Genomic DNA, 24,809 nt, shown 5'->3' with positions numbered 1-24,809 from the left:
AAAACATTTTGAATGTTGAGATGAACTGCATCCCAGGGTACTGAAGAAACTTCTTGAAAGTCTGCCTTTCTGAATTATTTTTAATAGATACCAGAGATAGTCAGTCTATTATTTCACATAGAAAATATTTTCCACCACAAAGAAAGAGCATGACAGATTACTGAAATAATTTAGAAATTGTATTATAGTAATTCCTAAAAACAAACTTGGCGCTATCCTAGATACCTATTTCAGTTCAATTTTTCAAGTTACTGATTTGTTCAAGTATGTTAGCTCTACATTGATGGCGGAAAGATTACTTTATGCACAAAAACAGAAGGACACTTTAATCCCCACAATGGATGAATGGTTGCAAAAACTGATGGGAGTTAATAGTGGTGGTTAAATTGACTGCTTTGATAAAAGAAAAAACACAATTACTTTTTTTCCTACTTGGAAACCACTTCTGAACTTGTGCTTGAGGTGGAAAAAAATGAAACTTTTATTTTGGGTTTTACTGATTAGATAGATTGTTGTTATAGAAATTGCTAGATTATACTATTATGTAAAAGTAAAACATTGAGGTTTGATGTTGCTATCTTATTCTACTGCACCAAAGGGAGTTGGGAGTCAAAGCCTTTTCTTTCCTTTTCCCTTCTTTTCTGCACTTTTCTCTTCCCTTTCCCCTTCCCTATTTTTCCTGTTATTTGCTTTCATATTTTTGTATTTTATATTATAAACTAATAAAAAGGATTAACTTCAGGTAAATTAACTCTACAGAAGTCAGCAATAAATTCTTGAGCTTCTTGGATTCAAATTTAATTTTAAAAGCTGTCATAACCTTCTTTCAGATAAAGCTTTGTAGACTTATTCAAAAATAAAGTAAATCTCCTAAGGGCAACTGTGTCTGATTAAAACTTTCATTTTATTAGTGTATTGCTAGCTTCATATTTTAAAATATCCTTGTAATAGTGCATTTATTTAAAAAAAAACACAGAATACTTACTTATACCAAACTTAGGTGGAAATAGGAACATCTTTTCTGAACAATCATTATGTGCAAGGTGAAAGCAAACCAATAAATAATTTGCATTTTTGTTGTTCAAATGCCTGGCTGTTAATAGCTAGAAAATTTCTTCACTCATTTCACTACTACTCATTTGCTGGTGCTGCTTTTACATCACTGTGCAAATATACTACAAGATCACTAACAACCATTCAAAGTTATAGTGGACTACCTCATAACTCCTTACAAATCATTTTTGAAGTTACAATGGCTGTACATAGACACAGTCACATGATCATATTTTTGGGTAATTTCTACAATCATGTACAGCATCCTGTGGTCACTGCATGCATTGTGATTCATAACTCTTTTTGCAGGTTTCCAGTCTTTACTTCCAGGTTCTGGCAAAATATGCCAATTGGGAAAAATGAATTTGTTTAATGACCATGAGTTTGCTTAATGACCACCAAACAAATTATCAAAACACTGGGACCAGTCTTGACTTATGGTTGCAATGACTTACAACCACAATTCTGGGTTCAATTATGTTCATAAGTCAAGGACTACCTGTATTGCAAATTCTAGGAAGACAGAAACCATGGGGAATTTTTACATATTCTGGTTCTTTTCCTTCCAGGCACACAGAAAGAAAGAGATTTTATATTTGCATTGCCTGATTCCAAACTGCAGAAATCTCAACTAAATTCCCCAGAAAAGTAAATTGTCAATGATGATAGTTTTATAACAATTATAATTATATAATCATTATGTTTTTTCACAAGGTGTTCTGAATGCTAAAAAACCAAATGTACTAGAAAACAGGTCTACTCCATCTTTCCCCTCATTTACTTACTTTCATTTTCCCACTATATTTTGGATCAGAAAGAGTTTCAAAAGCAGCATTTTTGCTAAGGTCCACAAAATCAGGAAACTTGGAAAAAACATGGTTGCAGATCCTTGTGATGTAGGCCTCCTAAAATAAAATACAAATCAAGCAAAAATAATGCTACAATTATTAATAGCTCAATTAAAAATGGAAGAATACACTTAGTGCAAGGAGAAATTGAAAACATTTGAAAACTCTACATAGTGTACATTTGATGTGTGTATTCTCTCTCTATGAGTTCATAAAACGATATATGGAGCAATTCCTTTTTATTCACATAGCTATTGTGTAATGGCAGTTTGGACTGGGAGTTTGTGACTTGGCAAAACTATTCTTATATTTTTATGACTGTATAGGCATTTACAATCAGGGTTCTTCTCAATCCATATCCCAGTGCTTTTTTTTACTATATTAGGATTCCTAAACACCCACATTTTGCAGGTTCTATCATAGCCTAGAGCCATGGTTCTATCATAGCCTAGAGCCACAGGTGGCACACAGAGCCTTCTCTGTGGGCAGGTGCACCATTGCCCCAGCTCAGCTCCACTGCGCATGTGCGCGTGCTTCCTGCCAGCCAGCTGGCCTTCTGGTCTCTGCTACACATGTGCAGAAGGGTGCGTGCATGCGAGGGGGGAGCACATGCATGTGAGAGGGGTATGCCTTGCATTTTGAGTATGTGCGTGGCCCAAAAGGTTCGCCATCACTAGCCTAGAGCATTCCATTAATGAGTGGAACTGAGAAGTCCATCAATCAACATGTCTCTTATGAGAATTCTTCACCACTCTATAGAAGACAAATGTTAGGACCATAAGCTGTTTTTGTATTAAAGACACATCAACCATTCCCATTTTTTCCATTAAAACAGAACCACAGGTATTAAGTAGTGTGGTATATATGAAAGTACACTGCTTTCATTCAAGGAGTGCACTTTGCTTTTATTTCTATGTCAGATGAGTGCAAAATGAATTATATTACTTATGAAATACAAGACTTGTTTGTATCATAAACATTTCGTGTGAGTGAGTGAGTGAGTGAGTGAGGGAGGAAGGAAGGAAGGAAGGAAGGAAGGAAGGAAGGGTGAGGAATTGATAGATAAGACTACAAATAGCAGGAATTTCATGAAGATATTCTGGCAAAAAAAAGGGTGCTGGAATGAGAAGCAACAATCTAAGATATGATATACTGGTAGAATGTAACCAAGATAGATATATGAGATTTTTCAGCTATGGGGAGAAATAGGCTAAAGAAATGGACCAGATCTGAGGTCACTTTCAGCCATGGAATTCATCCTTATTTATCCTCTTGTCACCCCAGCTCCCCCATTTTTTTTCTTTTTAGCTTATTTAAAGTAGAAGGAATACCTTTTTGCTACTGTTACACAAATGAAAATGGTCAAACTTCTGCAAGTACAATCTATCTTCCATAGCAAGTGTCAAACTCAAGCCCCATGGGCCGGATACTGTTTCCAGGGTGGCCAGATGCTTAGAGCTGGCCACCCTGGAAACAGCAAAGGACCAGCCCACAGTGCCTCTGCACGTGGCCCTCCTAAGATCCATTTTTGCTGGGAAAGAGTTGCAGGAGATCATTGCAGCTGAAAATGGAGCTCGGGAGCCTGTTTTCATTAGCTGAGCACTCAGGCTGCCACAGGCACTCCCGAATGATGCCCACCCTACCACAACCACATGCACCACCACCACCCCCGAGATCAAACACAATTCTGATGCAGCCTCAATGAAATCAAGTTTGACACCCCTGTTCTGTAGAGTCTGCCCATGACTAGGTAAAGGTTTCCCTGTTCAGGTGTGTTTAACTCTAGGATGTGGTGTTAACCTCCATTTCTTGGCAATGGGAGCCATCATTGTTCAAAAACATTTTCCCTGGTCATGTGGCCAGCATGGCTATATGCCAAAGGCATTCGGGACACTGTTACCTTCCCACCGAAGTGGTATCTATTAATTTACTCTCATTTGCATGTTTTTGAACTGTTAGATGGGCAAGAGCTGGGGCAAGGAACAGGAGCCATGATTTTTCCTCCTTATTCCAGACTGAAAGCTACAACAATCAGGTTCTGGCTATAATTTCATTTTTCCCACCTCTTAGAAAGGAAGAGGAAAAAAGGGGAATAGCAACTGAATGTTCTGCTGATTTTTCTGAGCAAGGACATCTGACTGCTTCTGCACCATACTTATATTTTGAGACAGAAAAAAGGGAAATTAGAAAGCAGCAGCCCTCCATAACCCCTTTGGACATTCAGTAGCCATCCTTTTTTCTCTTTCTACTGGAAGGCAAAAGAAAGAAAGAAATAGAGCAGGCTTTTAGCTGCACTACTGATACTAGTTAAGAGAAAACTGCTCTTAGAAAGATTGTTTTGAAATAAATGAATGTAAAACACACAGTAGGTATCAAGGAGATTGCTAGGTTACAGGGAGTGGAATAAGGCCACCACATTGCCTCTTTACTAATGGGGCAATTCTTACTATTTTCCTTACAATGCTGCGTTCTGTCCCTGTTGCCACAAAAAAGTAAAGGTGGAAAACAACAGATCTGGAAACAGCAATATAGGCAACTCAGTCGTTAAGCAAAGCAGTGATTAACTGAAATCCGTATGATCTTAATTCAGCTATCCTCTGTTTTACAGATCCATGAAGGTCATAAATGTGTGGATTGATTGTAAAGTTACTTTTTCACCACAGTCAAAAGTGCAAACATCACTTGCCCATCTAGCAGTTCAGAAACATGCAAATGCAAGTAAATTAATAGGTGCAAACGAGGAATACCTGCACTCAATCTGAATAAGGATGGGACACACTATAATCATGTTTTTATTACTAGACTTAAGCAGTAAATCTATTACAAACTTGGAAGTATATTTCTTGAAAACCAATATAGTTTCAACATAATTTTAACAGAATGAATGAGACATAAAATGAAGAATGGAATTTACCGGTAAATTGCTGCTTCAAATCAAATACTTGAGAAAACTAACCTGCTGTTTGCTAGTGTTCTCCGTTTGTAACAGGGCAGCATGATTTGCTATCTTACGAAGGACTGTCAAATAACTGAAATATAACGCATTCATTGTTTCACCATGAGCATTTGTCTGTAGAAATATAAACAGTTTAAAAGCTCAGAGAACTATAGTACTTAAATAAGGCAGGAAATATTTATTCCACAAAATCCAGTGTTTAGATTTCTTTTGTCAGGGTTGGGGAGAAAACCTGAATTCTGCAATATTAGAAATGTATTTTGTACTTTACTGAATGGAAAAATGCACAATATTTCACCTCTAAAGTTCATATCAAGAGTGTCAAAGTAAAATATATTGTTATGATTTATAACTGATCTAAAAAAGGCAAAAAATGTCAATTCCTTTTTCATTTTATGAACAGCAAACATCCCAAAAGTCTTTTAAACATAAAAATACAATATGTTTTGAAACTATCATCTGAAAAACACTCAATTCTAACCTTCTATATTCATTCAAGGTCTCTCCTATGTGTAAAAAGAACTAACTTGACTATGTATCTGTACTGTCAGCCTTTTGTGGTAGCCCAAACACACCTCAAACAATGAATAATATCACCCTTATTTGAAGGTTACAATAACAGAATCTTGCATGTCTGAAAGCATGTTTCCCCTCCCCTGCCTTTACTTTCCAGAAAACTAGAGAGGGCCCCTTCTCCTTTCTTCACCTTCATCCCTCCTTTAGACTCAGATTTCTCTCATTGGAGCATTGTCTGAGCTGCAATTCTTCCGATTTGCCAAGGTTATTTTCACAGCCCATTACATATATTTCCCTCCCCCAACAAACATTTGCCTATATATTTAACTGAAATAATTGCCATCCTAACCAGGCTGGAGTGGAGAATAATGAATTAAACCTGTTAAAGCCACCTCTCTACACAAATATTAGAATAGAATGGAAAAAGCATAACAAAGAGCTAAGCTGGTATAATCGATTAAAATACTTCAGAATGTAGATTGTACATTGTTCAAGATACTTTATGTTGACTAATACAATAAATAAAATATATACACTCCTACATAAAAAGAAGCATAACACATCCTTAAAGTGACTACGGTTTTAATTTATCTCTATCATGCTAGATTTTTTTTTTACTTGTAGGAAGTTTTGTATATGGTTGATGAATCAAAATAGCAATCCCAACATGCTTCTGGACCAAGTAAGAACCCTTTGCTGTCAATTCAACTAAGGGAGATCAGACCATAGTTCAGAGCACAGGTAAAGCTACACAGAAGACTCGGAAATATTCTAATAAATCAGAAACAATTTCTGCTAACATAGCTTGAAAGCATTGGACCAGGATGAGTGATGCATTTTTGATTGAGTGATGCATTTCATTAGTCCACTTGTTAAACATCTTTTGGCTGCTTAATGTTTATTCAGATGTGCCACTATTATTCAAAGAGACATAATCTGTAGACACTACTTTCTTATCTCTGGCATCTTGTGTCAGTTCTTCTATATACTTTGCAGAGTTCCATATGTTATTAGGCGTGTAAATCCTATCAGCAGCAACAGCTGTCACAGTCCCTGGGGCCCCAATTATTACAATGTCTGTCCATTCTCCCTGATGTCAGTTATCTACTAAACTATGATGGTTCCCCCTTCCTGAATAAGTGAAGTGAAAAAGGAGCATGCAGTTTTATTAATGCACAGAAAAGGATGGTCTACAGAATAGTTTATATTACTTTTTTTTAACTGCTGAAATGTGAATAAGATTTTCATGGCTAGAACAAATAACTTAAAGTATAACTGATAGTGTGTGTGTGTGTGAGTGAGTGTGTATATACAGGGATACATTTAAATCAGTGTTAACATTTGGCAACTGCCCTAGATTAAGTCCCTGAAGTTTTCTTGCAACATTTTCAGCAGTTTGCCATGACCTCCTTCTTATAGTGTGTGACTGGGCCAAGGACACTCAGCTAGCTTTGTGCCTTAGGCAGGCCTAAGAACTCGTGGCTTCCTGGTTTTTAGCCCAATACCTTTAACTCTACCAAACTGGTTTTCATAACAGCCAATACAGATGCTTAAATCCAACAAATTGACAAAAATTATCTAAAATAACCTTTTAGCTCCTTTTTCATTCCATGTTAATGATGGTTGGGCCAAGTCCCCTGAACTTCTAGACCCTGGAAAAATATTGCTTCCCCCTCTTCTCCATAGGCTATGTTTGAAGTGTATTTTGCCTCATCTTTCACAATTGTTAGCTTTGTTTACTTTGTATAAAGTTAGGATATAAACTTAAAAACACTTGGGAATTTATTCCACACCAATGCTTAAAGTTCAAAGTATTCTTCTTCAAGTATCTGAAACATATTTAAACTGAAACAATCCCTCCACCCCCTAAAAAACCCTCATCCAATAGTTTTCCAGTAGACCAGCAATGATATCAACAACTGTCTCAAATAAGAATTTATTCTAGCTATGCCTGGCTGATTTTTAGGTGATGATTCACTGACCATTTATGTTGTGGTAGTTCCAGTGAGGTAAACATGACAAAAATTAAGTTTATTCATTTTATGGATCACACGACATAAGCAATAATAAAACAGCTTCTATTATGTCTTAGTAATATAGCTTGTAAAGGTATGCCACAAAGCCTTTCTTTGATTTCTTTTGAGACAACATTTTCAAATACATCTGCTTAACCTGAAGTAAATCAATAGCAATCAAGACCATTTTAAAATAGAGGAATGATTAGATACACATTTAGCATCCCATTAAAAAAACATCTATTTATATCAAAAGATGAATTAGTGCCCACCCAATAGTTATTTTTATTTTTTCTGTTCAATTGTGTCCAATTCTCAGATACTACCTGGACAAATTCCTGCACTTTTCTTGGCAAGGTTTTTCAGAAGTGGTTTGGCATTGTCTTCTTCCTAAGGCTTCAAGAAAGTGACTGGCCCAAGGTCACCCAGCTGGCTTTGGGCCTAAAGCAGGACCAGAACTCGTGGTCTCCCAGTTTCTAGCCTGACACCTTAATCAGTACACCAGACTGGCTCTCATAGAAACGTTTTAGTATTGTTGTAATACCATAGTAATAGTGATTGAACTTCTTTTTTGGTAATTCAAATCAGTGCTATTTAAAAAATTTTTTATTAAAATTAGAAGCATTATACAGACCTGGGAATTGCTCCCCCCACTCCCATTAGCTTGTTTGTATTTATTCCATCTACAGTACAGAATGTCATTATCCATCTACTCGATGCCCCCATTAAGATTTATGAGAAGAAAAAACAGGCGCTGGATATGGAGTAGGTCAAAGGAGTATTGTAGATGGTCACTGTATTTCAAACAAACTTAAGTTTAAAAATAATGCTTACTTTTATGGCCACTATTACAGCTACATGCTTCACGTGCCCGCAGAACTAACTGCACATCTTCTGTCTCCAATACGGTCTTATAAACCATTCTCTGGAACTCTGTCAAATAACAATATACCATCTGGAGAGATAAAATGCAAAATAGGGAGAATAAAACAACACAAATAATACATCACGAACTAAAATAGGTACCCTAAAATATGTATCAAGCTTGCAAACTGAAGAGGTGGGCTTTTTCAAAGATTATGATCACCTAGCACTTTATATTCAAATGATACAATCTGCTAAGAATGTGAAAAATAAACTGCTGTGATCCCTCTCAATCCCGAAGACAATAGATCTTAAATTGCTTAAAAGATCCATTTGCCATTTCCTGGCACTATTGTAGAGACTAATGCAGGCATCAGGAATAAAAGAAAACAGCCAATTTTTAAGACTGACATTCTGAATGGCTGATATAAGAAGGAGAGATTCTTGGACAGTGGTATGACATACTTAATCCTTCCTCTTTAAGACCATGGGTGGCATCTCCATGACATCGTTTGGTCTCAACCAGCAGGATACAGATATTCTAAGACCCCTCCTGCATTTAGGCCACCCACAAAACAGCAGCACCATGCTGTGCTATAATAATCAAATGCTATCTTGAACATATACTCACATTATCAAGAGAATGGGATAAAATAAAAGCTTCTAGATTAAAGGCAACAGAGTGACATTGCTGTTAATCTTCTCTTTAGAAAACATAGTTTAGACTACATTATTACAAGCTTTAGCTGAAAGGCAGGTATAAACAAGGAAGAAAGAGCAGTAGACAAATGTGTATCTTTATTAAATGTGTAATTGGGTGTTCTCTAAAATGTATTTCTACATTTATCAAAACATTCCAGGCAGGATAACTGAAAACTCGTACATCTTTCAAAAAGGAAACAAAGCCACACAGTTTTGGATCTATCAATTCTTAGTAAACTTTTATACTATAAAAAAGAGGCACAAAAAGTATGAAACTTCAATTAATTCATAGATTTTGAACAAATACTGAACATATTATACATGTGTGCTTCTATGCATCTTCCATTAACCTATGCATATTGGTTAGAAAATGAATGTCTCTGCATGAAAATTATTCATAAGAATATTGTTATGTTTCAGAAATATTTAGTGGAAATGAGAAGAAAATCAAAGGGTTTATTTCAAACTCTTATTTTTAAAGTTATGCTTTTGGTTCTAAAAATCTGCCTGCATAAATCATATTTGGAATCTTCTTGAAAGGTGAAAGCCTTGAGTCTTTTCCCTTAATTCCACCTAATAATACATGAATAACTAATAATACATGAGTAACACAAAGTGCAAAATCAAAACAGATATTTAATTTAAAGTGCTCGTGACTCTGAACCGTCTACCGCTGTACAAATTTAACAACCAAATTCCATCTTGATGTACTCTGAGTAGGTCTCACTCACTGGAAAAGAAGAATTTTAGATGATCTGAGCAATAAAAGACCTGAGCATTATTCTATAGGTTACTTCATATGTTATATCATTAAATAAATTGCATACTTGAACAAATAGGAATATGATTGTTTGTAGAGATACTAAGATAACTGAAGACCAAAGAAAATGTTAGAAGAGCAATACTAAACTAGTTTGACCAACCAGACAAAAAAGTCTCCAGTATGACATAAATAGTCAAATAAATTGGATAAATACATTTCTTATTTTGGCTAGTCAGGTTTATTTTTTTTACCCCCCAAAAAGCAAAAGTTAATTTAATTAATTTAATTTATTAGATTTGTTACAATTGCCCATTTAAAATAATTACAAAATTTTATTGCAAGAAATAACAGAAACAATTAATCACAATTTAAAAAGCATAACTTGACTTAGTGGCCTTGCCCGGGGCGTACAGAGACCCTTAAATATTATAAGTTGAACCTGCTGACCATGGAGAGTGAATTCCTACACAGTGATGTGAGAGCATGAAGATCAATTATAGAAAGTTTTTGAGTATTGTACAGAAAGTTGATGCAATAGGTTACTGAATCTTTTAAAAAAATGAATAATTTTTTCACCTGTTACTAGACCTACATGAAGTGTAAGATTCAGGGGAGTGGGGAATATGCAAACATTCCAAAAATCCATTAAGAGAGCAAATATTTTTTTCCCAAAGAAGTATATAAAGAGGAAACTTCAGGAACACTGAGAGGCTAGAATTTTCTAAAAAGCTCAGACAATCAAGAATGCATTCCATAGGAAAGGATTTTGAGCTCCTCAATCAACTGCTATTTCAAGACATGAACTTCCATGAAAAAGACAAGTTGATTTTAATGAGCAGTGGGAATGGAAGATTTGTGTTTCAAGATGTAAAAGATGTGTGTGGTTTAGGAGTTGTACAGAGGCGAAGAAAAGGGCACTCCAAAGAGTGATAAAAAGGGCACAAAAGATCAGCGGATGTCCTCTTCCCTCATTGGCGGATTTGTATAACATGGGATGTAGAAGGAAGATACAAAAGATCTTGAGAGACCCTTCACATCCAGGCCACTCGCTGTTTGAGATCCTACCATCAGGAAAACGATATAGAGGGCTGAAAGCCAGGACAAGTAGATTTAAACATAGCTTTTACCCAAGTGCTGTGATCAGGTTAAATGCAGAGTTATGAATCTGGTGGTCTTAACATATATATATCCTGGTTGTACAGTTTTTAACTGTTATTTGTTTTAATTTGTTTTACATTGTTATTTGTATATGTCTTTTGGTGTTGTTCAGTTGTATGTTGTAGAAGAGCACCTTATTTCGTTTTTCTCAGGTTTCTGAGTACAATGACAATAAATGTATCTATCTATTTATCTATTTATCTATCTAAAAGAACCAAACTAAGTCCAAATCCCCACTTGTTTCAAAGAAGACATCAAGAGGAGAACAATGCCCTCTGAAATTTCAGGGACGACAACAACTGCAACAATCACTTGGGTAATTTTCAGAATGGGTTCAGCACTTCCATTCATTATTTTCAATACTATAGAAATCTAATATAACAAAAAAATAATGCGCACATTTCTGAAAGCCCATGATAACTACTACAGGGCAAAGGGAGGTGCTAATAATTCATCCAGATTCTGCAAAACAAAGTATTTGGAATTCTGTTTTTATAATATACCATTTAATGATATCACTGTGACATACACCAAATCCTTGCAAGGCACTTATGGAAAAAAATGTTTGATAAGACATTTGTATCAAACAGATAGCAGCAGCTAGCTAACTATGGGTGATTTTATAAAAGCTAAAGCAGAGTTTGATGTGATTTGTACTTCAATGGAAAAACATTGGAAAATCCCTGTACTGCAGACTATATAAGAAGTTGATAAAACATCTTTTCCATAAAAAACAGTTAATGATTAGCAAGTTTTATCCAGATTTTTTTTTTTAATGGCAGGAAAGTTACAGCCCTGTATCTCCAGAATATCATATAGCAATATGCCATGTATGCCATAAACAATTCTGTTCCCTTTCTCTACTCAATTCTATTCTACTCAAAGTTTTATCTTCACAGAGATAGTATCCATCATTCAAGTATTCAAAAATTTCTGTCTTCCAAGTCAACGAATATTACTGGTAACATCACAAAAAAAATAATGAGTTTTATCTTTCATTCACTTGGTGCACATGAAGAGCTTAGGAAAACATAGTAAAGTCTCACACAGTAACTTCCAAGTTCTCCGAAAGGGAAAAGTCCCTTCCTCCAAATGTAAGAAAGAAATTACTTTGAGGGTAAAAGTGCAAAAAAGACACTTAGCAGGAAGATTTTGATTTTTTCCTGTTATTCACAACTTCCAAAACTTTGTAAAAAGCCTCTCTTGTAGTATATTCAGATATGCTCCTAGGTTGCTCATAGCCTTTGAGAGGAAGGATAACCAATTTTTTTTCTTGAAGGCAATTATAAATGTTACAATTATTTATATTAATTAAATCAGCAAGCAAGGAAACAGTCAAGTCCCTTCTGAGGTCCCCACTCACAAATGTGCTGTTACAGTCCAGCACATGTAGAATATGTAGGATATCCTAACATACCTACTATATGAAATTGTACAAAAGCCACACTAACAGGAATAAACCAAGTTAATAAATGGAGCTCACTCTGTCTTCCTTCTTGGGCAACTGGTCACTGATGAGAGTCTTTGTACGCCTTAAGAAATAGCCCGATAATTTTTGAGCTAGCCTTGTCGTTGCCTTTCGACTGGTGGCTAGCTCTCTTTTAGTTGCAGTGTGCCGCTGGCCAAGTTCTACAGGATCAGAAAACTCTGTCTTGAAACGTGCTTCACTACCCAACAGCCCAGGAACAGCCCTAAGAAAAAGAGAAAACTGAGGTTTTCTTGTATATCAAGCACAGGATATTACTTTTAGAAGGCTTCTAGAGTCAAAGATCTACAGTTGTTATTTACTTTCACATACCAGCTATAAGATTAACCAAGTTTTAACTACCCTACTTGTTGGACTGATTTTTGGGTTTATTCTCGTTTTATCGTTTGTATTTTGTGGAAAGCCTCTATAATAAGTGAAGCAAAACACCACCATTGAATTGTGACTGTTGAGGTAAAAAACAAACTATCCAACATATAGGGACAGAGTACCAACATAGAGTCTATAATGGAGACTTTGCTAATTTCCTGGCTGCAACAAATGAAGCCAAAAATTATAGTTGAAATCTAGATATACATTATGTTATATTTCATATTTTATATAATTATCTCTGGTATTTTTAATCAAAGGGTGATATGAACGTACCATACAATAAATATGTGAAAAACCATTTTCAACATGGGACAGACAATATTTTTCTTTATTGGTTTCAAAGTTATGGATGCTGCAGTGCTCCTGTTGTTCACCTTTACGATTGATCGCAGGGATGCAGCAGTGCCTCCCCACATATCTCTTTCTTCCATCCCGCTGGGTCCCCCCTCATCCTGCTCCCAAGGCTCCACAGAGTTACCCTTAAAAAACAGAGCCCCCTGCAGCATCATGAGAAGTACTATTTGCTAGAAGAATAGCACAAGGTTGCTACAAGGAAGGCAGCCTCTATAGGAAAGCTGAGCCTCACATCGCATTGGTTTTGCAGAAGAGCACTGGGATCATCCTCTGCAAAAAAACGAAAAGTTGGGTGCTGCTGGGCTTTGTAGTTAGGTGAGGAGAAGGACGAGTCCTGCAAGTCCCTTGGGTGACTGGGTGGAAAGAAGGCCTCGGCCTACATGTTGTGTGCCAATCGCTTCTGCTGTCTGGTTTTAGGGTCCCTTGCCTATCTGACTGGGCTGCTTGGAAGCAGGACAAGACCTGGAGAACCCCAAGGGAGAGGGAGCAGGGCACTAGGTGCCTTAGGGGTGGGGGAGGCCTTAGCAGACCCAAAGAAGGAGGGCCTGAGTCTATGCTAGGCCACTGAGGGGAGTGGGGGAGGCCTTAGGAGACCCAAGGCCTCCTCTACCTGAGGCATCCAGGTTCAACTTAACAATCCACACATTTGTTTAATGATTGCACTGGGGAGAGTAGGGATGGAAGCGTCTTAAGCAAGGCATTTCACTGAACGGCCATCATGACATGCAACCTTAATGGGCAGACTCCATTACAGTCAAAAATAGAGAACTATTTCTACATATAAGGTTACAATCCTTATTTACCTGGGAATAAATCCAAATGAATTAAAACAATCTACCCATATGCAAATTCATATAAATTGCACTATATTTTTATACAATATTGACAAATACATTCATTTTTAGAATTCTCCTTATTTAACTTTATTATATCTAATTCATGGTATCTTGATAATCAAACCTGTTTTCCAATTTATGGAAATGTAATGTGGGGACATTTGTTAAGGCTGACAATACTACTATCAATGACAGTTGTACTATGGAACCATAAAGTTTCAAAACGGTTATGTGCATTGACCTGCATTATTTTTGCTATACTTGTAAATTAAATTAAAATAGTTTGAATGTATTCTTAAATGGTTATTGCAGGAAAAAAGTTACAGTACTAGAAAAAATGGGAAGATAAGCTAAACTATAAAACTTCTATCCCATTACTATTAGAATTATAACTTCACTAGCTTCCAATGCTGAAAGCACTATAAAAGGGTTGCATTAGAAAAGTGGGAATCAAAGAGGAAGAGGGGCATTCAATATGTGCCTTAAGAAACATATATGCCATGCTAACAAAGCTATGTTGGTTCTCAAACCTGGGATAGCAAATTACTGTACAAGCCCGGGAAAAAATGCAACATTTTTCTGTGTTCTGCCAGATGTTTCCCCTGAAGGGACGAGATCCACAACATTCCTTGCCTTCCCGCCTACCTGACCCACTAGAACAGGGAGGCAAGGAATGTTGCTGGTCCCATCACCTAAGGAAATACATTTGGCAGGAACCATAAGAAGGGCCTTCTCCATGGTGGCTCCCTCCTTCTGGAACATTATCCCTCCAGAAATTAGACTGGCCCTCGCTCTAACACTCTTTCGGAAGGCCCTGAAGATGTGGTTCTGAAAGTGGGCCTGGGGAGCCTAGAGCGGGATGGATCCCATTAAATGGCTGGTATGAATGTGTGTTGTCACTGAAGTAAGGGGCTTATTATTTTATTATTTTTATTTCTTTTATATTGTGTTTGTATGTCCTGTAAGCTGTTTTGAGTCACCATGTGCAAGTAGGCGGCAATATAAATTTTCTAAATAAATAAATAAACCCTTTCACAAAATTCCAACAAGTGCACTCTGTGTGCCTATACACCCCCTGAAGAACCTTTTCTGTATCACATCTGAAGTGTTGTACACCCTAACAGAAAGAAGAAGGCATACCACTGGGTTTCTAATCTAAGCTGCTCTTTCCTTGTATTGTTAAGCAGTATATAAACGCCGACAACCAATGACATCAGGCATTGAAGGAATCATCTCACACATTACACAGTAATAAATGCACATTTATTATGGCTTCTACAGTTCCATGACACACATTCACACAATGAGAAATATGTGTTCTATCAATTCTTGGCCCAGACAACTAAATTTTGGTTTGCCAAAATTCTCTGTAAAAGACATCTGTAAGACATGCGAGTGCCAGCCACGCGTAATACATGAGAACTTTGTTGCACATAAGAGATAAACAAAGGGGAGAAAGGAAGATAAACACTCCATCTGTGGAGTGTAATATTAAATTTTATTTCACTTACCAGTCCATAACACACCAAAGCTCTTTCATGTTGTTCTGTAAAATAGTCCCAGTAAGACCCAACCGAACTTTACATGCTAGTGCTTTCATTGTCTGGGTAATTTGAGATTTTGGATTCTTGATTCTATGTACTTCATCTGCAATGACAGCTGACCACTGTAAGCTATGAAACATAAGGAATTGGTAAAAGTTTTTCTAAAGTCTCTCCCTCAATTCAGTTATCTTAATGAGCTAGTGCTCATTCTCTTCATACTGAACTCATCCTATTCTGTCATATATATTAATAGCCTGAATCAATACATTACAGCCTGTTTATTGAAGGTTAGGGACCATACTCTAATACACTGAACCAGTGCAAGGTGATAGATATGTTTTCACTTTTCTAATCTATGGCTGAATGACTGGTTTAATGTCAGTCATCCAGATTCTCTGTCTAAAGAAAGATTACAAACTGGATCTCTCTGCTGCTAATATAGCACTTTAATAACTATACCATAGCGGCTCTCATATTTACATTTCACGCCTCCATTTTAAAGAGTACAGCACATTTAAAAGTTTAAGGCAACAGTCATATCTTTGTTTATAATTAAGGCTTAAAGGCCCATGTGTATTCTATAAGCAATTTTTAAGAAGGAAAATAGGGCTTTATCTGGAAGGATGCCCAGCTGCTACAATGAAAATACAGACAAACATAGGTTATTGAAAGAGAACTGGAAAGAAAACTCTTGACTCTGCCTTCTGCTAAAGGGTATTCTTCATTGGTAGCATTTGGTGAATACCCAAGCCCCCAGGTGCGAGATTGGATCCACTGCCTTGCAGTATTAATGACCCATGATCTATGTAGGCTTTTGAATATCATGCTTTTTTACAAGAGTTCACCCATGTATTCTGTCTTTTTCTAAATCTGTTGATATTTCTAACTTTCAGGATGACATAGAACAAAGCCCATGTTGCAACAGGACAGAATCCAATGAGGCTAAAAAGTATGGAGGAGAGAATGAGGAACCTGAAAGTCTTTGGGATTCATTTTCATTTGTCTACATGTGTTTAAGTCACATAAATTTCAACACACATTGTGTACCCAGGATTATATTCCTTACATACCTTTTCCTTTAGATAGCTCAAGGATTAATAGCCCCAATTTATTTTAAAAAGCTTCATATTCAGTAGCAATCATTACAAAATGCAGTTACCTGTTGAGTTCATTCAAGTAAAGGCGAAGTGCTTCATAGGTTGTTAACACAATTTCACATTTTCCCTGCTTGATTCGATTTAACTCATGCTCTTTTCGGTTGCCGTGCAGAACTATAACCTTGAAGTAGCCCCAGACATCTAATTCTTCTTTCCAATTATAGAGCACAGAAAGAGGGGCCACAATCAAGAAAATCTGAAGCAGAAGAAACATACAATACTGCTGATGAACAATGCAAAATGTACCCAGAGCGAAAAATTCTCACACTGTTATGATTTGCAAATGAAATAGCTTTCAGCTGTTGCAACAGGGAAAGTAAGAGATAAATTCAGAAAAAATAGCACGTTTTATTAAAATGTAGATATAAGAATATTTTCAAAATGGTGTCCGGGGTATGTTTTATGGCAGCCCAAAATAACACACAACTATCAATTTACATGCCACCTACCAGCATAAGTTAAATCCAGCAAATGCACAATTCCTTTCCCTATATTTTGAGAACCAACATTAAAAACGGATGATTTATTGAGTTACTATTGGCCTTACATTGCAACTCTGGCAAGTAATGATCCCATCAACAGAAAGCAGTTTTCATAATTATAGCATCTGCAGATATTTCTGACCACACATAAGCCAGGATTCTTCTTTTGGCTCCTATTGCTAACAGAAAGAAAATTACAAGTCACAGGGTCACATATGGACCCTAGAAGCTTTGGAAATAGTCTCCAAATCCTTCTCCACATTCCTACTGAAATATTATTTTGAACAGGACAACATAGAAATGACGGTTACATAGCTATCAAACTATTAATCAAACTTAATTCACTTAATTAATCTAAAAGAAATAGAACCAAATAATATGTTCTTATCTTGTGCTAAGTTAAGGAGAGGAACTTGTAGCTTCATCCAGGGAAGATCAACCAATAAAAACAATTTTTGGTAGGCATTTTGGGCAGCAAATCAGGTAAAAATACCAACTGAGATTTTTCCCCACAATTCACAAACATGTAAATTTCAAGCCAACCCTTGTTACCAGCATCTATACTGAAGTTATTATAAACCCTTGCTAGATCAGTGCCTAAGAATATCTACCATAATGTCTCAAACACAATGCCCCTCTTTGGCACCAAACACTCTGTAATAATATTTGTATGGGACACAAGACATTTATTTCATTGCTATTGTTTTTTCTTCTGCCTCTCAAACAAAAGCTTCTTGAAATGTTTAAAAAATAAATAGTACCCTAGCCCACCCACCCCAATAAATTAAAAACAATGAAGAACGAGAAAAGGACGAAAAAAGGGGGGAGGGAAGAGAGGAAACAAAAGCAGAAATGAAAGTCATTAAACTAGCTTTCACACTGAAATGGCATGAGTGAAGTGATCAAACCCCAACAGAAAATAAGAATTAACACTTAAGGAGGTGCACTATGTAGAGCCCAGTCACACACGATCTCTGGAAGACTTGGGAACAGCCTTCGGATCCATCCCCAAATTAGTACTTTCTAGTACAAATTAATACAAATTTATAATAAACATTAAATATATTCAAATTTGGTTGCCATTTATTAGATATATTAGCAAAACTTTTCCTAATACATTAAATTTATTAATGGAATCTGAACATAAATATTGAAGGTAGAGGTCTAGTATTTTTATTTAACTGCCCACTGTCGCTGGGAGTCAATAAATCAGTTTTGCTTTATGTTTGCTTATGCAGACACACAATATTTTTTATTTGTTTATTTGCTTGTTTCTATCAATGATTAAATTTTTGTAGAGGAAGGTGTGGCAGAACCAGGGAGTGGAGTTAAAATAAGTATCAGCCTAGAATCCCTACATAGCTACAAGCAGTTAGTCCAACCTCCCCTGAATTCAGTTGGTCCTTATCTAATTTCGAGCAGAAATCTTAGTTGAGAAGATTCCCATACATAAGTTTTTTAGCAATAAATCAGCTTAATTGAACCTTCTCATGTGTGGACCACATGGTCTTTCGTGCCTGATATTTTTATCTCTTAGCGTGTCTTTTTTATTGGAAAAATAACTTTCAAAGAAAAGAGTATTAAATGCAGCCCCTAGTATCCACTCAGCTTAGAAAGGAGTTAGGATATACATAGACTAGAAAGCAAGAACTTGAACGAAACATAGCTAGTAACAGCTCACCTGAAGTGAAAGCACAGTGCAAGAACATCCATTCAACACAACAGGTAAATTCCATTAGATGCTCTTCAAGTCTTACTAGAAATATACACTATTTTCCAAGCAAATGCAATCATTCCTACAAAGCGATTTCTATTTCAAGTGATTATAAAAGACAAATCAAACTTCTGCATCTACATCTAGTGATTAAAGATTCCTCTCTACAAATTATCTTTTATTTTACTCAGCAAACACTGTAATTCATTTCCAGTTAAAGATTAATTATACTACATTTTCAAGACACTCAGTTATAAATGTATTTTAAACAAAAAGCATACTTTCTTTGGAACAGATGACATTTTTTTTCTCATAGTTCGTAGCAAAAAATCAGGCATATTATTTTCAATATCTGCACGTGTTCCCTTTTTCTTTAGCACTGCAGCCAGAAATGAAATAACCTGGGGAAAGCATACAGATTTTATGTTCAAAGAAAACAGAAGCAGGCAATGAAAGAAGATGTAACTATTTTTAAATCCACAAATATGAAGAATGCAAACTAGTGGGATTTTGATAATAGGCATAATAGTAAAAGGATATTTTGCATCAATCAAACCCAAAATCCAGAACAAATAGCAAAAAAAATGTTAAGATTGGCCTTCAAAAAATGTAAAAATAATTAATATTAATACAGAAGCCCATTGAAAAGAGTTCATTTACAGGACTGTGTTTACTATATTAATTTAACCACACATATGTATGCTGGTTTCAGTCTCTTGTACCATTTAAAAGCACTATTATTCATAATTGAGTTGATAACATATGAACCAGACTTTTAACTTTGAAAACTTGCCCTGCCAACATATATGCATTTTCTTTCAACCTAAAACCAAGTTCAAATTCTTTTGAACAAAAGTTATTTGTCAAAGGAATTCTGTTTTCTCATTATAAATACAGCTTCCTACAAAATCATGCAAGAAACTATTTGTAGAAAGTTCAAAGCAAACTGAGAGTGGTAAATTATACAATGAAATTGTAAATTGAAATTAATAGGCAATTTAATCTCTAAATTTCTTACAGAACAGAACACTGTTTTCTCTTGGACATAATGAGTTACCTTTATGAGAGATAATACAGTTATTTTTCCCTATGTGACAATAAATTACAGCCATTTTCTTCAGATACCAATTTTGTGCAATATATTCTGAAGACTGATATCCAGAAAGAATGCATTTATATTCCAACAGGCAGAATAAAAAGGCATGCAGCAACCAACCTTGATTTTTAATAATTATATGGAATTTATATTTTATAGTATATACATTTCCTAGCTTGTGATTATAAAATTCCAGTCTCATCAATTGTTTGCTTTCCAGGTTTATTTGGTATTTTAAACAGGATGGAAAAGCCAATTAAAAGATACTCCCAACTCTCTCATTATCAAACTTCAACCAATTTCATAAGGATTTTTTTAAGCCAAAATAGTTAAAAGATTCAAAATCTCTAATACTGATGAGTGGGAAAAAGTAAAGTTTTGATTCATTAAAATGTTGATGCTTTAGCTTTTTATAAATCAGTCATCAAAGCTGCCACTTAGAAACTATGCAAGCATCCAGAACCAAACTAATATAAGTACTTTTTATTCTCTGTTAATGTTTCTGTTAAGTCCCTGAGAAATTTTTAAAATAAGATTACAATTACTTGATTTAAACAGTATGGTATGTTTTGAAAAAGAATAAAATTCTTTTAAAAGCTTCTTCTAAACTCTATGCCAACTTGTCACTGCTGTGTTTAATTCATAGTCCATCAAAAATAATGAAAGTAGTAATAAATACAAGATAGCACACTCAACTACTTTATTTCATATATCTTCACCTTCCTTAGGATTGCACTGTGAAAACCTACACAATTTAGCTTTCCAAATAGATTTTGGATGCTTTATTCTATTTGAGAAATATTGTCAAGACTTTTAGAGGAAAAGGAGGCAGAAATACCTGGATTGTTTTCCCAAGCCCCATGTCATCTCCAAGAATGCACCCACTTTTACGAACATAATGTCCATGGAAAAACTGGGCTCCTTCTCTTTGATAATCACGTAGGTATCTATTAATGGTATAAGGGATCTCTTCCCCATTGTTGGACAGCTCAAAGGCAACCATCAGTGATGGCAGATTTCGGTCTCGGAAATAAGGCTTTTCCAAATCTTCATCATCAAATATTAAATTCTTCTTTGCAGTTTCATTTGTTTTGATCTGGGAGAGTTTGGTTGTAAGCATTTTCTCTTCCTGATTTTTCCCAGTGGAAATTGTGGCAGAACACTTCCCATTGCGATTTGTTTCAAAAGACATTATAGCAGCATCCAAAAGTTCCCAAGTTCAAGATAAGGTGCAAGACATCTATCTCCAACATGCCACTGGTCTGTTAAAAGCACATGCAAAGAAAATAACATTTCAGACTGAACATAAAGTAGAGCAATGCAACAAAACTTGGAGAGAAATCCTTGCTAAAAATAACACTGGAATGTAAATTTGTATACAAAGTTTTAAGCTTTTGCCATTACCCATGCTGAGGATCAGGCAAGATATACATTTAAATAAATAAATCACTAAATTAGCCAAATTGTCAATTTGACAAATGCATATTTCTCATTTTTTGTTTACTGCATAATCTTCAACTTATTTTAAAGAATAGTCTAAGGCTAACTCTCAGATAAATGCCACAGAATAAAATCAAAGACAAGATTGCATGTCATATAATAATACTCTTATATGTGGAAATTCCCATGAACATGTTTTTGAGTAAATTTATTAAGAACTGTACCAGATTACCAACCAAAGATTTACCACTATTTTTTCTCTATACAATATGAATTTTACAGCGCTTTGAAATTGCTGTGCAAAGGCTGCTGCTTCTGTTATTAGATATAAGCATTTATAATTTTTGACAGTAGGCCAATTACTACTTTATAATCCTTGAATATATTTAACCTCTCTTTAAAATTGCCCACGCTAATGGTCACCTTTACCATCTTTAATAAAACACCTGTTATTCCACACCATCCACAATAGTATACATCTCCATCATGTTCCTTTTAATCTTTTTCCAGGTTAGAAAGGCCTGATATCAGCAAAGACCATGGTTACAGGATTCTTTTTTTCGGCATTTTATGAAGAGCTTCTCTCTTAATCACGTCACTGGCAAAGAAGATGAATGAGGGATTAGAATGGAGAAGTCACCATCCAATTCACTTTTTAATAGGGATGTATTGGGGATTTCTTCCTCGATTTTTTCTTCCTCACATTCCCCAGTCACAACTGTTCTATTTCTAAATTTGAATTCAAATTCCCATTCTGTTCAGTTTTCAAATAATTATTTTGCTAAAGAACAGAAAATCAATGGGAGAATCCTGACTTTCTCTTGTTTTAGAAGTAAAGTGGTCCTCGATTAACAACTGCCTTGTTTAGTGACTGTTTAGTGACTATGAAAAAGTAGCTTTACCATCAGTCCTTGAACATATGACTATCCCAGTGTCCCCACAATCATATGATCACAATTTGGGCACTTCACAACCAGCACATATTTACAATGGTCACAGTGTCCTATGGTCAGGCTTCTGATAAGGAAATCAATGGAGAAATTGGTAGGGAAACTTGCAAAGGGCCAATCAGAATATTGTAAGCCTAGCAGTCTCACATAATGTTTCATTTAATTAACACATTGCTTACCAAGGGAGTTTCTAGTCTCAATTGCAGGTGTTTAATGAGGAATTAAAAATGCAATAATAATTAGATAGCTATTAAAATGCATTAGTGGCAATTTTACTTTTGATCTCTTATGTCCTTCCATAAGATTGAAACATTGATTCCAGCATTATTCTCTCTTTCAAGGTAAGTAATAAAATATAACTTACCTCTAAAAGTCACATATTCCTAATTACATGTAGGAATATATTTCCAAATGCCCATAAAAAGGGTGGGTGGGGGGAATTAAAGGAACAATAGGTATATCATCAATGATCAAACAAAAACCCATATCAAAAAATTTAAAAATCCAAAACAGATAGGCAAATGCAATGCAAATCCATCAATTAAACTTCAATTTGAGAAAGAAAAAGTAACTGCAGACTTTTTGCCATTTTTGAAAAATTCAGAAAATTCCATATCACTAGAGAGAGAGGGTTGTATACCCACAGAGAGCAATCTTTGATACTTTGAATGTCCTGAAGATTGTTTATAAACTTGATTGCAAAATTTGTCCAAATTACTGTCTTTGTGCTGTTGACAAAATCATTTTACTATTACTGTATCAATACCCTGCTTAGATCTTATTACTACCAAGACTTAAGACATTGATTCACTGATTAATAAATTAAACACATCCACAAATTGAACTCAAATCTTAGCAACACAGCCTTCTGTTTATTTGCTAGCAATGCATAAGTACTTAAGAAGTAATTTCTGCCTTCTAGATTTTTTTTCTTTCCAATCTTGCCCACAGTCCTGTGATTTCCTAGTGGTCTCACATCCAATATTAACCAAGCCAATCTCTATTTAATTTGCCACCTGTTAGACAACAGCTAGTAAACTACATGCCACCTACTCAATAGCTAATAGACTATGTGGGGAAAGAATCTGAGATGAAAACAAAACTAAGCCCCAGCAACTCATGCAACATTATCATAATTTGGTCATAACACATTCATACTGTTTCAACTAGACATATTCCTAAAACGTAATTCCTGTTCTTGCAATGATTTACACATAGAGCTCACCATATTTTCAACTAATGCAATTTTCTGGGTTTCCAAACACCTACCTAAACTATAAACTTCAACATATGAGTAGCTTGCACAACACAGTAAAGTAAAATTGACTTGTTTCAGGTTTAATGTGTTGAGCAAACCCTCCTAAAGGATCACAGAAAGCTTTCCTCTGTTTGGCTTCTTGCTGTCTTAGACATAGTGAAGTGCTTTATATACAGTACTCTGACTTATTAGATCAGTGCTTAACTTTAGTAGCTTTAAGATGGGTTGACTTCAACTCCAGAATTCCTCCAGTAGCATGTTGGCAGAAGAATTCTTGGAGTTGAAGTCTCCAATCTCCAAGCCACTAAGGGCACGGTCTTCAAACTTGGCAAGTTTAAGACTTGTGGACTTCAACTCCCAGAATTCCTGAGCTAACATGACTGGAGGAGGAATTCTGGGAGTGGAAGTCCACGAGTCTTAAAGCTGTCAAGTTTGAAGACCTCTGTCTAAGGTGAAGAAACAAGGCATGAGACAGAGGAGGGCAATTTTAAAAAGCACTGGGATCTCATTTGAGTTAATTTTGAGCTGCCATCTCCCGCCCGCAGTCATCCAAATACCGCAACATTGTGACAGGAATAACACAAAAGCAGTCTAACTACCTGCTGCTACCTACTGCTTATCCAGCCTTTTGCAGCCTGATATGATCACCCTCGCAAGTTCCTGTGTACCCCCTTTAGGGTGTCTCAGGCATAAATTTTGGGAGGTCGGGAGTCAAGTCGCCTATCTTTTCTCTCTGAAAAGAATCCATCTGAATATGTGTAACTTTTGTATTGTTATATATGTATATAAAAACTGCGCACTGAGGCGAGGTAGAAACCGCTCTCCCAACTTTTTAACTTACTTCAGCGAGGCTTTACACGCCAACTTTGCGAATGAAGCCCACTCGGAAGGCAGCAGCCGCCCCTCACCCCAAGTGGATTTATGCATACAGAACGATAAGATATTTGCTTAAAAGGTCAGCAGCAAAACAAGACGTTAGGATACAGGTAAATAAACTCATGCTGCCAAGATCTAAGCATTAAAAGATCAATAGTCTGACATAATCTTTCTCGGGCGAAAGTTTCTGCTCTAATTTTGAGAAAAGCCATTCCCAGCCCCCGCCACCGCCGCTCGCTTTATTGCCACCCTTCCCACTGCTTTCCTACCGGTACCACCATCTCGTCGCAGCCGATGAAATCACGCGAGAATAGCCTTTCCGTACGGCATCAGGTCTCTAAGAAAAGCTATTGGTGGCTGAGCCACTCT

At 36.0% G+C, this 24,809-nt stretch overlaps 1 protein-coding gene across 1 annotated transcript in view; it reads right to left on the bottom strand.

Annotated features, from left to right (window-relative positions):
- Window positions 1–24,651, bottom strand: part of ERCC6L2 (ERCC excision repair 6 like 2) — a 59,491-nt gene extending 34,840 nt beyond the window's left edge. The window contains exons 1-10 of the mRNA XM_087923217.1: window positions 24,406–24,651; window positions 21,803–21,954; window positions 20,755–21,178; window positions 19,102–19,221; window positions 16,627–16,820; window positions 15,435–15,596; window positions 12,359–12,566; window positions 8,212–8,343; window positions 4,858–4,971; window positions 1,839–1,958 (exon numbers count right to left, since the gene is read on the bottom strand). Of these exons, the coding sequence (XP_087779343.1) occupies window positions 1,839–1,958; window positions 4,858–4,971; window positions 8,212–8,343; window positions 12,359–12,566; window positions 15,435–15,596; window positions 16,627–16,820; window positions 19,102–19,221; window positions 20,755–21,108 (1,404 nt within the window). The 5' untranslated portion in view covers window positions 21,109–21,178; window positions 21,803–21,954; window positions 24,406–24,651. The remainder of the gene's footprint in view (window positions 1–1,838; window positions 1,959–4,857; window positions 4,972–8,211; window positions 8,344–12,358; window positions 12,567–15,434; window positions 15,597–16,626; window positions 16,821–19,101; window positions 19,222–20,754; window positions 21,179–21,802; window positions 21,955–24,405) is intronic.
- Between the last annotated feature and the right edge of the window lie 158 nt (window positions 24,652–24,809).

Source organism: Pseudonaja textilis, chromosome 2 (genome assembly GCF_049901715.1).
Source record: "Pseudonaja textilis isolate UNSWEBS1 chromosome 2, rPseTex1.2, whole genome shotgun sequence".
Taxonomy (NCBI): Eukaryota; Metazoa; Chordata; class Lepidosauria; order Squamata; family Elapidae; genus Pseudonaja; species Pseudonaja textilis.
Note: the sequence above shows the minus strand (reverse complement) of the source record. Positions and strands in the feature narration are given on the sequence as shown.